The following is a 16,055-nucleotide window of genomic DNA, read 5'->3' on the forward strand; positions in this document are numbered from 1 at the left end:
CCTTCTTCAGCCGATATTCTTACAAGGATAACCTATGCGTCCTCTTACAAGGAAAACCTATGCGTCCTCTTACAAGGATAACCTATGCATCCCTAAATGCATGTATTCATTAAAATATGCAATTTGTTTAATAACAGCTTAGGATGTTTTTGGAAAACTGCAACCAGTAAGATTAAGCAGCCAGGTAATCTGTCCTAGGAAAATAATAGACAAAGCTATTTCCAACACCACTTTCTCTTTTTAAAGCCATATGATACAGACCGTGCACTAAGCTGTATTGGACCATTTTCAGTTTCACAGTAAGAGAAAGAATGGAGTCTTAGCAGGGAAACATTAGAACTACTGCAAGTATCGCTGCCTTTGATCAGACACAAGATTATTTATTCCTACTATTGTTCCCACAGTACTTATCCTTTAATTTGTTATGCATCGATGATCAGAAAAAAATAAAAGGAAAAAACAATTATTGTAGAATATGAGTACAATTAATTCTACTGTTGCAGTTCTCTTGTTCGTTTCCAGATAGAAAAAAAAACATTAAGAAACGTTGCCAAAACAAAAAAAAAATATAAGTTCACATATATTTTTAAATTACATTAACTTACTAGAAGAAAATCTGGTAAAAACACTATCAAGTTTCCATGTATTCATACATAAGCATTTGTGGTTAGTATCTCAGTGCTGCACTGGGCTGTTTTTTGTTTGTTTGTTTTTATGACCTATGCTTACAGTTATTAAATGTTCAAAGAATGCAATCACAAAATACGTAATCATGAATAAACTCAGTCTAAATTTCTCACTACTAACACTGGATCTTCGTGTTTACCTCCTTAATACACAACAGTCCTGTTAGCTTTTGTGAAGATTATAAGGAAGCTGTTTCCATACAAACTATCAATTACAGATAGTCTTGACACTAATCCACTAGTAAAACACAATTAAAGCATGTAAATAAAATAATACTACGATAAAAAAGAGTGAGAAGTAAAAATATGAAATATATTTAGTAAAAATACTAAGCTAAGTTTATCAACGACCAGCACAAACTGTGTCCGCTGTTGAACAAAGGCCTGGATGAAAGCAAACCGCCATCATTGCACATTCCCAGACAGAATATAGCCTAGAGACTCTCAGGTACTTGTATTAGAAGGATATAATTAGAACACTTTGAAAGTCTGCTTACAAAGTACATCTCCAAGCATGAGGGCAAAAGGACCATACAGTTCTCTCTCAGTATCATCTTAAACTCTCCACACAAGTATCGAAAGCACGATGAGAGCAGTGGTAAATGTAAAAATTTAATTCTGCCTAACTGATAGTTTCCCAGAGTTATATGTCAGGTCCTGTAAGTGTAACAAAAATTGAAAAAATGCAGATTTCTTCATTCTTTGTAAAACATGGTTAAAATTCACTACTACAGGGTTCTCATATATTGAAAGGTCTGAAAGACGGTCAATAAGACTGACAAAAGCAGCACAGAGTCTTTAATCTCTCATTAGGGTACTGTGAGGTTAGGTTTATAGAGAGACACACTATCTTTCATTACACCAGCTATTATAACTGGAAAATAAAATGCTACACCAAAAGTCCTAGGCATTTGTTATATAATACTGAAATCAGCCTTTACAGTAGTTCTAATGTAGCTTACATTCCAGGTGTTGACACAGACATTGTCAGAGTGTTCTGCAATAACAGAACAGGTGCACCAAGAAAAATATATTGAATTATCTCAGTTTTTCTCTTTTAAGTCAGTCAGTCAAATTGTATCTTTCAACAGTTTATATCTATTTCTTAGAAACACTGAGGTTGTTTTTAAAGAATGTTAAACCTAAAAGAGGAAGAATGTCTGATTTTGCTATTAATACTTCAAATGGTATTTAAATTCTTATATCATTCTGCCACCGTTGTTTGGTTTCTGTTAGAAGGACACTATCATGGTAAATCTCATTTATTTACTTTTTTTTTTTTTAAACTTTTTGTCCTCAGAGTACTGTTGGTCTGGACATTGTGTCCAGAGGACATTGTGTCCAGAGGACACAATGTGGACAAGAGGAATATTGGTAAGAAAAGATATATACAGTTTTTACAATAGAAAAGGTGAGATTTCATCATCTGTTAAAATGGTACTAGCTGGACAAGTGGATATCTTGGTACCATATTAGTCTGAATAGAAAAAAGCTTTCATTGAAATTTTTGGTCAATTTTATCAATGATACTTTACTGCCTCCTTTTCATGCTCTTTAAATAGTATGCAAGATTTGATTCACTTTATTATTAATTGGAAGAGAATAATAATAATAATAAGAGAATAATAATAAGAGAATAATAATAATAATAATAATAATAATAATAATAATAATAATAATAATAATAATAATAATAAGTTTTTCAACCTTGGTATACTTTCAAATGGTTAAACAGTACCAAGAGCCTCAGTAAGGATTTCACTGAATAGGAATGGTAGGATTAACTTACCTACAAAAAGTTTGAATTTCTCACTTTAAACAAATTTCAAATATCCTTGGTTGTTGCTTAAGTGTGTTTATATTTTAGTCAGATTATAAAACCATGAGACAATTACTTGGTCTAATTATAACAAACAACAAAAAGTATGCTGTTCTTGAGATTCTCTGCACAGAAAAATTTAATCTGTCTTGTGATGCACAGTAGCTTTTGTTTTACTGATAAATTTTGAAAATATAGCTTTGAAATATTCATTTTCATTTTTTACAGTCAACAATAATACTTCACTTAAACTTTCATACTTTCTTTCTTTTGCAGATGCAGTTGGGATGAAAGACTTTATAACTGTACTCATCTCAGTAAACAGACATATAGTTCAAATGAAGTAACAAAGATTCCCTACCTTGATGGATTGACTGTAAGGTCCTATGCTAGCAGGTGCCCAGTGGGATATGCTCTGTACATGCAAGACCAGTTTTTCATCACTTAACATGCCATCTGCTGCGATGTCATTGCTATGTGCAAGGCAATCAATGCAAAATAGTACTCCATCAGGTAACAGAGTTTCCACACACACTCTGAAAACACAAGACAATTATATTTTTTCAAACAGTTTGCTTGTACCAACTTCCAGCATTTATTTCCCATGTTTTTGTTTTTTATTTTAGATAATGATTTTTTTTTTCAGAAACATAACATAAAGCTACAGTATCACAGTAACCTTCTAGCTGTTATCTTCTCTCTAAATGATGATCAGCTTCACACCTTCAACAAGATGATTTGCATCACCAAGGAGAATCTAGTATGATAGCCAGTGTCTCATTCCTGCTTCGTTATTGTTATGTGTATCATTTTATTAAGAATATATGAGTTCTATTACTACGAAAACTTTGACCACACAACTCTGGGAATGTCAGGTAAATTATGCTAAGCAACCTTCAGCTTGAGAATACCCTTGTCATAGTCTTATCTCCGTATGTTTTTCTCTGCATCTTCTTCCAACAATTGGACTAAAGGTTCAGTTTTCTAATGGTATGAAGTAGTTTATTGTTCCTTTACACCCTCCTTACATGTTATAATACAATACTGAGCATATTTTTCTGTTTTACTTTACGTTGTATGACAGATAGACATTTATGATGGCATAGAAAACCTGCTTAAGCATTAATTGATAAAGTTCACTATTGTTTGCTCCAAGGAAGACTGTGCCTGGATGGACAGAAAGACAGTCATTCTGTTGCCTCTGGCCAGTGAGAAAACAGGGTGTATGGGGGGGTGTGGGAAGTTGTGTGTGTAGAAAGAAAAAAGAAAAAAAAAAAAAGAAAAAAGAAAATTGACATTTCAAAGCCAGAAAAATAATTATATTTGCAGTCCATGCATAAAAAAGTCATTTATCTCTCAGCAGGAATCCAACAAAAATTACTTGGTTTCTTTACATATCATGTAATATAACCTTACAAAATTCTTCTTGTGTTCTTGTCTTGCTTATTTCTTCCAAGAAAACAATCTTTCTCTCCTCCTCCCCCATGCAAATACTGTATTTTTTCTTCATTACCATCATCATAAGCATGGATGAATGGATTTTCTGCTTGGGCTGGTAAATTTTCAAGACAATTTTGCAAATTTAGTGTAGATCCACACCCTTGAGTCTGTGCTTCTAGCATATTGCTTGTGAGAGCTCTCACAATCAGGTCTCTGTGCATAATGCCATGATGCAGCCATGCAAACTACTGCATAATTTTTCTCTTAGCTAAAATGCAACATAAATCTCTATGTTCTATAAAATAATCATAAAAAGCCTTTTCCTGCTGCAACTTCCTAATCTTTCTACCTGTTATTTATGACCTTTCTGAGAAGTCACGGAAAACTACATGGCTGACTATGCAAATGTGGAGGCCCAAGACATGCAGCAGAATGAGAAATGAAGGAAGCTAAACTGGGATAAGGGTAAGTGTCATAAAGCGAACTTAAGATTCTCTTAAGCAGTGGAGATTCATTACCATGTAGTTAACAGCTGGAACTAGACCCTTCCTCCTAAGGCACACACAACCAACACACTATTCTTCTGTTATTTGGTAAGCCTGGACTACAGTTAGTATTTCAAAGAAGCATCTGCCTGCTCTCTGTAATCTCTTCCAACACCCAGACAGAACAGATGATCAGGAGAATGTGAATCTATCATGTTATACATTATCTTAACAATATATTTTAACCATTGCCACACTACACTTAAAATTCACATGACTATACTGCACTTCATAATGGGAGTATACTATATATTATTTTACATTTGAAGATTTCCGAATTGTTGGTTTTAAAAAATATGAACAAGACATGAGATTTGACTTCCTAGTTGACCCTGCTTTGAAGAGCGGGTTAGACTAGGTGACTTCTAGAGGATCCTTCCAAGCTGTTTTAATCTATGCATCATTAAAGACCTGCATGATAGGGCAGAGTATACCCTCAGCAAGTTTGCATATGATACGAAACAGAGGAGTGGCTGTTTTGCACCAGGGGGCCATGCTGCCATTCAGAGAGATATGGACCGGCTGGAGAAATGAGCTGACATGAACCTCAGGCATCTCAAGAAGAATTGCAAAATACAGTACCTGGGGAAGAACAACCCCCAGGCACCTGTGCATGCTGGTGACTGCCCAGCTGGAAAGCAGCTTTGCAGAAAAGGACTTGTAGAGGTCCTAGTGCACAACAAGATGAGCATAAGCCAGCAATGTGCCCTTGTGGCAGAGGGCTGGTTGGCATCCTGGGCTACATTAGGATGAGCACTGCCAGCAGATAAGGGAAGCAAACAAACACGCAAATAGAACCCCATCAAGACAAAAGACCAGTCAGCTCAACCTAGTAACAAAAGAGAACTGAAAACTCTCAATATATGCATTACTTTTCTGTAAGGCCATACAAGGGGCACTTATAAACCTTATGGAAAATATGACGGCAAGAATTTCCAACCCTAGTGTTTTTGACTTTAGCACTTGTGATGTGATTACTCCAAAAGGCAGCAGAACTGTACTTACAAGTCTGTGAAACACAAATATTTGTACAAAAGTTTCATAAATGTGCTAACAATAATATAGCATATTGCAGTGTATCATAAATATATTATAACAGTAGTCTAATCCTACCTTGCTGGTGGACACAAATCAAATTCTGTCACATAAACTGAATTTATAACATTGAAATCTTTCATGTTCTTCGCATACAGATGAACCAAAATAATATCCTTTAGTTTCAATCCCAATGAAGTCATATTAGCTGCAAAACAAAAATAACATAGCTGTTAAAGATGAAATATTTTAAATGTGTGCAGAAAGACAACACAGGCAACCTGTGTTTGTCAACAAAACAAGTTGATAACAACTAGTTGTCTAAACATGACTGAAGGCTTTGCAACATACTACCTTTCCTTACATTATAACCAATTTTTCATGAAATTCTCTCATGTTAATTTTTTTTTAATATGCAAAAATATATCACAAATAAATTCTATCCACACAGAGGTGAATTCTTACTCCAAAAAACATATCATGCATTAATGCATATAGGTATGCTATATTCCTATTTTTTTGCAGTTTTATCTTTTTTTTTTTTATTTTTTCTTTTCCCCATTGTTTTGTTTTTCAGACTACAACAGCTAGTAATCTATGAAGGACTTTGAATCACAAAAGTACAAAACTGGAAGGGACAATAAGAGGTCTTTTAGTCATCCTCTTCAAAAAAAAGATCAAATATTTATATGATTATTCCAGAGTGATGCTTTCCTAAGCTGTTTTAAAAGAAAAACAACACTGCAGTAATAACCTCTGCATAAACAAAGAGTTATAAACGGCAAGACACACAATAGGAAACAGAAGTGGCCACAGGAGAAATGAAGGAATGGTAAGAGCGCAGAAAAACAAGCACGTACAATTAAAGAAAAGATCCTGGGAATTCAAAATCACTTGAATGTGCATGCATAGAAGCTTCCAGTCATAGCACTTTAGGAGAACGTATTACTCTTACATAGTCAATACCATAAAAAGGTATGTGGATCAGCTCTGCAGTGTGTACCTTTATAACTCATGAGCAATAGAAACAAAATGAAGACCTAAGTCTTCTCTGAAAGAAGTGAAGAAATATAGAAGATATAGCTGTGACCAAACTTAAATGACCTATGCAAAGCTCTTGTCAGCATAGATTGGCAGATCTTGTTCTTTAATGCTTTAAATACAGTTCAAGAGTTGGCACACTTCCATGAAGGTTGATGTGGTCACACCAGTACTGAGTTTTGCTCTAAATGTCTCAGCTTTATTTAGTCAAACCGCTATTAGTGATAGCAATCTGAAGAGGGGAATTCTCACTGACAAAAAAATACAGTCCCCACTAAGTGATACAAGAGATTATAAAGCAATTGACATAGAACTCTTATGAAGTCAAGATACATCTCCAGAAATAATCAGATGAGAAATTAACACACAGTGATAATTCTGTTCAGAAATATAAATGGTTTGGGTTGGAAGGGACCTTAAAGATCATCTAATTCTGGATTTAAAAATAAACGTATTTGAAAATTGCCCGATAGCAACAACTATGTCAGTACCAGCTATTATTTTATCACTCAAGGAGAAGATAATATTTTTAAAATTTCCAGCCAGCATTTTAGTCAAGAAAAGATTGGGTCTGCAGCATTATCTGAAGTATTTAACAGAAAAAAAGTATAAATTTAAAATGCATAAGCCAACAAACTAATTTGTGAAACTGTAACAGTATAAGAGCAGGTTGAAGGCAAAGAGATTTTGATAAATTCACTATTTTTAGCTTTATAAAAAAAATCTTCTTAAAGTCAAAGTACAATCCCCATTTTTTCTGCATGAATTAGAGGAATGATGGGAAATAATCTCTCCCTAGCTTGTAAGCAGAATAAAATTGACCTATCCAAAGTATCTAGTATGAAAGCATAAGTGATAAACCAGTTACAAACCCACCACTTGGGTTCTTAACAGTATGTTCTTCTTCTGAGGGCTATTATTTAGTACATTTCCACAATACACCAGGAAATCATACAGCCTTTCTTGAATTTTAAACCGTTTGAGTCATCGTTCCAAATTATTTACATATTTACATGTAAAAAATTATTTATATATTTATATGTAAAGCACTGCAATCTTTGTCATCTTCTGATCACATCTAAATGAAAGTTTTAAAAAATAGTTTAAGAAAATAAATGTGAAGAGTAATGTACTGAACTCCCTCCTGTTCTTGTTTTCATGGAAGAACTCTATCTACTTGACAGAACAATTGTGTGTTTCATAATGTCCAGAAATTTCCATTTCTGAATCCTTTAGGCAGCACTTATTCTCTTTAGAGATTTTTAAATCAGTTAACCCTTTAAAGAGAAGGTTAAAAGGACTGTGGCTGTTCCATTTTTACAGTATAAAGGACTGAACTGCTATATAGATCAAAAGTATGAATTCAGACAAAGCTTTGTGCATATCTGCAGATCAGTGAAGTTCTCAAAACAGCTTGTTTTGCCATGACAGAACCTTAATTCATCCAGTCTTCCACATCCTCTTCCAAAAAGAAGATAGTCAGAAAGGAAATGTGAGAAATGACATTTCCTACCAAGAATTACATGAAAAATTACTATTTTTTCCTGACTATAATACAGCTAATGCAAGTAATTTGCTGGAAGCAGCAGGCCACTGAACCAGTCATAGTCTAGTTCTTCTTTTGATAGATGCTATAGTAAAAATATATAATATTTTACTGGCAGATTTCCATTCAAATGTAATGAGAACAAAAACCCTTTCACTTCAATTTACAAATAGTGCCAGTAAGATTTACACTAAATACTGCTGCCTTTTACTAAAAGTTAAATCACACCTAGCTGTCTGATTTCCAAGCAATTAAAACCCAGTGTGAGAGCCTTTGAGAAAGTACAACTTCTGAAAAATGTTGAAGGTTTCTTTCTTATCCTATATTCAGCCATGAAATCAGCTGCACATTTCAAACATAAAACTTTAGAGGACTATACCTCATGAGACTTTGTGAGCAAGAATATGAGACTACCTATTTGCATAATAAGAATTATTTCCATTTTAATGAATGAAAACAAGCCTATGAAATATGCTTTATTTAGAATTTAGACTGAAAAAAAAAAAGTGAATATTTTGTCCTGCAAGGAGAGGATAGTAAGGAACCTGGATTTCATGAATCCCAAGAAAGCAATTTCTTCTTTGCATTAAGAATATAAATAAGATTTACTACTACTGACCTAATCCTAGATGCCAAAATGTTCAACAGCTTTCTAGAAAACTTAATTTAAAATTATGGTAGCTACAAAAGTGCTTTAGCAAGTAGACAGCACCCATAACACACATGCACTCTCACACATAGTATATATTGCAAGAAAGCTATAAAGCAAGCTATAAAGCAAGTAAGCACTATGGAAATAGCATCACAGTGATATGATCACTACTCTGGCTTTCCAGGGTCTTCAAAAACCAGTCAAATTACAATGTGTTCAGTATTAAAGCCAACAACGATTCCAATCAAACACTAACTGAGATGGCACACTGACAACCACACTATTTAAAGTTACCAAAACATATGACAATACATATTTTAAGAACTACTATTAACAGCAGATAATGGATTAAATGAAAAAAAGTACCTTGGAGAGAAGAAAACGCCTCCCTTGTTGCCTCTTGTGTGGTTTTGCCTTTTGATGGAAGAAAATGTGCAGTGATACCTGAAAACCACTGGTAACCATTCCTGGATTTTCCTGAGCTTCCAAATGTCTTAGCTATGTGAAATGAAGTACAGAACTATGATTACAAAGATGAAAGATGTCAGATTAACCAAGAACCTATTTATATTTTGGTGAAGAGCTTCTACAGAAAACAAACAAACAAACAAAACCCACAAAACCTCAGGCTGTTAAAAGATCTTCAAAATTTATATACAGAAACATAGGTATAAAGCACCTATTAAAAGTAAATGTACTGATATCAAAGCTTCCAAATGGTACTTGTCAAACCAAGTGGTACTTCTCCAAAACTGCCTTCAGAAAATGTGCTTAGAAGTGGCATTTAGCTGAAAATGTCAGTACTTCTCTCCTCCTTCCCTTCCCTCTCCCCAAACTTACAAATTTTCTATGTGTTTTGTGACAGAAATGTCACAAGAAATTATATTGAAAAGCTACAATTTTCAAAAGTATTCAAGTGACACAGAAAGAGCTTATCAAAGTTACCTGACAAATTTTAATGGAAGTTAAATGTTTAACACGGTTCTGATAATCTTAGCAAATGCTTCCCCCCACACAATCAAACAACCCATCAGGAATTTATCTACATTCATGTGCCTAAACAGCATTCAATAACAAACACTGTTACACTATGAAACTTAATTTTCAGGAAGAGGTTACTATTCTTTGGATTTAGAGTAACAGTGATGCTGTGGTACTTCCTTCAATGAGTTACCCATCTATGAATTCAAGTTTATCTTGCATTAGTCACCTCATGTTTCAGGCAATGATAGTATGAGGCATATGATTTATTACTGTGGCTCAACTAAGAGACAGTAGCTTGTTAGGGTGCTAAACGTGATCACGCATATACCCGAGGCTGCTTTTACAAATGGGGTAGACTCGCAGCATGCAAGCAAGTCACATGGTTGCATTTTATAGATCATTTTAGAGTTTGCTTTTCTACTTTCAATTTAAAACTGTAGAGTTGGGGTACAGGTGTTGGAATGACCTTCGAAATAAAGCTCATTCCTTCCACTGTAATGACTGATTATATTACAATAATTTCATTCAGAAAACAATAAAGTTTTTTAAGCATAAAGTATTATAGACTCACTGAAATCCAAAGAATTATGCTTCAAAGACTTCCAGATGATTGGAATGATTTTCTGTGGTTCCTCCACTTCTGATGAAGGTAAAATGTCTCCATCATTGCAGGTTATGTCACAAGAACAGCTACTGACCTTGAACATATCTGAAGACTCCCCCTGCTCAAGACAAACATAAAATAACCAAGTAAACAGCTTGCCAAGCAGTGTGAAATTATCAGATTTCATCGTTCAAATTTTCAGTTTTGATTGCAAAAAATACTACAGCTCCAGGTGTACCTAAGCCTAGAATATTATTCATGGCAGAACAGCAACAGGATTTCCCACTCTTTAGAATGCTAAATTAGCAAAATACAATAAACTCATGTTGACACACCATATGAGATCAAAATGCAGCCTTCGTAAATAAGAGCAATGGATATGAGAACTGATAAGACTTGAGATAAGAGATAGAACAATATTATAATGAAGAAACATTATACCACAATTGTGCAGCTATCTTAAAACAAACAAACAAACAAACAAAAACAGATAAATTAAGTGCAAGAAGGAACACAAATATAAAAGCAACAATTTGATAATTAACAATGTAAATAAATACTTGAAAAACGGGAAAAGGACTAGCAAGAAGTTTTAAAACCTTGATAAATCTTGAGTAAATGCAGCAACTAAGTCTTGCTCCATTCACTTCAAGGAAAGAGTATCCTTTCCATCAAACTCGACACATTTTGGGATGCTCAGAATTTTGAAACACAGAGAACAACATTTTCCAAGATTTATACAGTGGGGGCAATTCACTGATTTTCCAAGGCAGCCTAATCTGCAAAGTATGTTGATGTTGGGGTCACTAGCTTGGCAAACACTACTTTTCTTAATCTAAAAACAATATAAATTATGACAGAATTTGTCCATGAACCTTAATCACACATCACTTCATGCTGCAGCTCCCGATTCTAACAATAATTTCTGCTCAGAGGTCATTCATATAGTATCTGAAATACGTATTTTATTGAAGGCTTCCTAAATACTGAATTCACAAAATGGTGATAAAGCCAAATAAAAAAAGACAAAAAGGTGACAAAACATGAGGCTTTCAGAAGTCCTTAAATATTGATCAGAAATTGTTGAATATTATTTTACTTCACAAGTGTGAGATATGTTCATCTGATTCGTGTCAATATGGAACAATGCTAGGACCGCATGGTATGATGAATGTGACCTTCTGTCCTACAGACCCTTGTATAACCACAAGTCTAAGAAAAACAGGGTGGTTAATGTATATAGTTCTTGTACCTTGCAAAGGAATGTTTTAGCAATTCCTGTCAATAGAGAGCTTGAAGGGAAATGTATTTGTAGGCTTTTCCTTGAAGTCTCTGATATCTGGGGGGTTTCAGAATAACTTCTAACTATTATGACTATTGCATGGGACATTGTGCAAGTTTCTGATATCTAGCCAGGAGATTAAGAAGATGGGGAGAGCTGAAGAACAACTAAAAGACAAAGCTTGCAGGGGACATTGAACAAGTCTCTGACATACAGCCAAGTTGGACAAGGGAGAAGGACAAGAGGGAAGAAGACTATGAGCCTTCAGCACGAGAGACCACCAGAGACCCCCAGAAGGACCACCGGAGACTGATACGCATGCTCCAGTAGGAGGGTTTGGATTCCAGAAACTAATTATAATAACCCTGTTTTTTTTAGAAGTAGTAATGAATATGTATTAGCCTAGGAGCATAAAAATCAGCTGCTTGATGTAACTGGTGTGTGTCTTGTTGGAGCACCCAGCGCTGTTTGCTTACCTCTATTCCTTTAATAAATCATAAAAATCATAAACTTTGATTATAGTCCTATTTTGAAGACTGAGCCATTTATTACACTTCAAGAAAAAAAGAAAAAAAAGTAAAAAAAAAAAAAAAAAAAGGCAGAAACTTATAGCATGAATTAGAAGTCTGATGAGAGTTCAACATTTACATTGACATTTGACTTCACTGGATAGAGAAAGGATCCAGTTAAGTGAAAGCAGGGTATTTGGAAATTCTCAAAACATTAAATTACAAAAAGGTCATTTCCTAGGAAACTCAGTTCTGCTGTCTCTAGAAGGGCTCAAGGAGAGTTTTTAAGCACTGTAAACAGTAAAGCTATGCTCTAAGAGGGGCTGATGTTCTTTGATTGGACTTCATTTTATTCATTCCTCTTAGGCATCACAGCCAAGGCAATAATCAACTTTATGTGAATCAATTGTACATGAGAGGTTAAAAGAAGCCAACTAAATGTGACATAATAGCGCAGATGAAAACTGCAATTTAGCACAAACACTATGTGTATTCCAACATTACAGTATACAAGCATCCAACAGCTTCTATACCATTTCCCACTCACTGAATTACACCTTCGACTACCATCAGTTGATATATTTTGCCATCAACCAGAGGGCCACATGAGAGCCCCAGCCCTTCAGGTAGAAAATAGAGAAGCAGGAAGATAAATCTGGAATAGAAATAGATCTCCAGTTGGATTATGCCACAACAACCAAGATAAAAAAAAAAAAAAAAAAAAAAAAAAAAAAAAAAAAAAGTTTACAAGATGATCCTATATAGAAATATTCAGGCCATACAGTGGCATGAAGTGCAATAACTGCTACCATCTCCTTCTTGCAAATGGCTGTTTTATTGAGTTGGTTGCTTTCAACATGAATGTTCATCACAGAATCACAGATTCTTCTAGTTTGGAAAAGATCTCTAAGATCTAGTACTGTTAACCTAGCACTGCCAAATGCACTATTAAACCATGTCACTAAGCTCTACAGCTACATGTACGTTTCCTGATACGCGTTCCAATAGCGAGCCTGTTCCAATACTTCACAACCCTTCCAGTGAAGAAATTTTTCCTAATATCCAACCTAAACCTCTCCTAGTGCAACTTAAGGCTATTTTCCTCTTGTCTTATCACTTGGTGCTTGGTAGAATAGACCAATCCTCATCTTGCTGTAACATAATTAGGCTTGCTTTAACATATGTAGAATGAGATAAGGTTTCCCAAACCTCCTTTTCTCCGGGCTAAACAATGTCAGCTCCCTCAAATGCTCCTCATAAGACTTGTTTTCCAGACCCTTCACCAGTTTCATTGCTCATGAAACTACAAATTAGCATGGAACACAGACATTCAAAAGGTACTAATACAATATACTGAGTTTGCATCTCTTGGTCCTAACCTGTGAGTAGTGATACTATCTCAGTTCTGTGTTGTTTTTGTTCTTGTTTCTTCTAAATAAGACACCTGGGTTTTACCTTCAATATGGTATAACAAACTTTTACTTTCATAATAAAACATTATGAAAGTAAAGACATGATGACTGGAAAGGGAGAAAGAAGTTCCAGCTTGACAACATGACAGTCATTCTGTTTCAAGCTTTACGTAAGTACCTTCTGAGCAATCTAGAGGTAGACATCTTGTATAAATGCTATGAGAGACCTGTAACTTCTCTCCATTCCCTAATCTTAAGGACCGAATTCATGACACTACACCACTGAATATGAAACAAGCACCTATTCCATTTTTATGCCATCTGTGAAGATAGTTTTCAACTATGTTTCTAAACATCTTTTCTATAAATGTACTTCATAAAAAATTCATGAGTATGTAGTAAGACTCACAGATTTTATCACAACTGGTTTGCTGCAACCTACAGAACTCCTGTGTAGCTTTGTACTTTGTTAATGTTACATATAACCCAAATACATGCCATATGAAATTCTCATATAATCCATTCACATCCTTTTTTTTCCTAAATATGTCAATATTTTGTAAGTTGGGAAACATATTAATATTGCTTCACAGATACAAATAACGGAATTATATATCTGTGTTTATTCCTTTACACAAACAGCTGGTCAGTTGGAAATTTTTTGGAAATTACTAAGAAGTACTAGAAATTCTATAAGGTTTCTCATGAACCAAAGACTATAAGAATAATTATAGACTACAGTTCATTTCAATGGCTATGACACATCACAATGATTCATTCAAGGCTGATGCCCACAATGCTCCAGAAACATAGGTAATCAATCACATTCAACAGCAGCACTGGTGTAGGCTTCAGCAGAAGTATTAGGTGTGGAACCTGGCACTAGAAGAACAGGCTCAATGCCAGCATAAGTAGAGCTGCCAGACTCTGTTTAGTAGCTATATTCAAATCTCATACAAATGTTGGTCTTCCATTCCTGTCGACAGAGAAAATAATCTAAGAATGTAAAACTAAAAGTTACAGACTGTCACAAATAGACCAACTTTCCCTGAATAATATTCTCATCTTTTTAAAAACAACAAAAAAAAATCAAGCTTGCTATAATGACATTTTAATTAAATCTTACAGAACCTATTTTACCACATAACATTTTCATGTTACTTCACAGAAGCAATATATTTTCCCTTTTGTTACACTGTTTCTCCCACACCCACTGTACATTGTGATACCAACCTAATTCTGGATCAGAGCCTGCATGCATGCATATGTTTAACTATATTCACATAACTCATGTCATTGATGTAAGCACACTCAGAATGAAGTTAAGCAAATGCACGAGCGTTCCAAGATCCAAATTCTCCCGTTGAAAAAGCCTGGGAGCTAGGACTTTGACTGATACAGCTGAAATTCCATGTAGTGGTCTTTTATGAAAACAACAGATTGTCATCTTAAAAAGCTTATATTCGCCACCATAAAAACTGGTATAAAAACCTATCACAACAAAATTCCAAAACTGATAGTTTCCCACTGAGCAGCAATGAGAATATAGTGTGGCAGAGAGCTCACAAGACATAAGGGAAGACTCTTTATTCTTCGCGGTTTACCTTGACAACATAACTCCTTAGAATAAATATAATGAGGGAGACCACATACATCTCTTTGCAGTATTTCAAGTACAGTATACAGACACACAGGACAGAAAGTCCTATACTATGAAAGACTTTAAAATAAACTACTTTTATTATGAAAAGAGAAAAAAAATATATCCCTTTTCAGAAAACTGGATCTGCAATCAAATGGAGTAGGAAAGAAAATCCTTTATTTTGAAATAAATCACTGTACAATGAAGAGAATTCTGCAGTTATTTCTTAAAAAGTTTACAAAAGTACTTGTAACAAACAAACTGGAGTTACCCATATTTTTACCATGCAGAAAGGAAATTAAATGTTACCAGGTAGAAATAACATTAAATGATGACAAGGTATTAAAAAAAAATGCCACCAACAAAACATGTTTTGCAACTTGAAATTTCCTCCTGTATGCTTTAATACCACTTAAAAAGTCTAATTCCTAAAGCTAAAGTCCTAGATGGAGATTGATTAAAATAATTCAGGCTAGAAGAAACTGGACAGAAAGAGGTTACAAAGTGGAATCAAATCTGACCTGCAGGATCACACTCCTTTAGTACAAAAGGCATGTAAATATCTCCCAAGTGCCTTTTCTAATATGTTAAAAATCATTCGTCTCCAATTTAACCTGTGAAATTGATTTGTTGACAGGGACATAACTGCTTGCAATACTGAAATGTGTTCCACCAATGTAAAACATGCCAAGATGTTTTACAACCAGGAAAATAAATGAGCCTTGCAATATCAATTTATGGTAGGTAAATACAATGCAATACTATGAATTAGTAATCCTACTACAAGAAAGTACACATCAGATATGATTATCTGGTGCAGACGAATAGGCTCCTTTCCTTGTGCCAAATGTAGCAAGA

At 34.6% G+C, this 16,055-nt stretch overlaps 1 protein-coding gene across 10 annotated transcripts in view; it reads right to left on the bottom strand.

Moving 5' to 3' along the window:
- Positions 1 to 16,055, bottom strand: part of DPH6 (diphthamine biosynthesis 6) — a 208,383-nt gene that overhangs the window by 106,625 nt on the left and 85,703 nt on the right. For all 10 annotated transcript variants that reach the window (XR_014693418.1, XM_084520499.1, XM_084520498.1 and 7 more), the window contains 4 exons: positions 10,320 to 10,470; positions 9,131 to 9,262; positions 5,604 to 5,733; positions 2,867 to 3,041 (listed from right to left, as the gene is read on the bottom strand). Coding sequence is in view for 9 of the 10 variants with exons in the window: in XM_084520499.1 (XP_084376625.1) it covers positions 2,867 to 3,041; positions 5,604 to 5,733; positions 9,131 to 9,262; positions 10,320 to 10,470 (588 nt within the window). In the remaining variant the exon portion in view is untranslated. The remainder of the gene's footprint in view (positions 1 to 2,866; positions 3,042 to 5,603; positions 5,734 to 9,130; positions 9,263 to 10,319; positions 10,471 to 16,055) is intronic.

The sequence above is a fragment of the Aythya ferina genome (genome assembly GCF_964211825.1).
Source record: "Aythya ferina genome assembly, chromosome: 5".
NCBI lineage: Eukaryota > Metazoa > Chordata > Aves > Anseriformes > Anatidae > Aythya > Aythya ferina.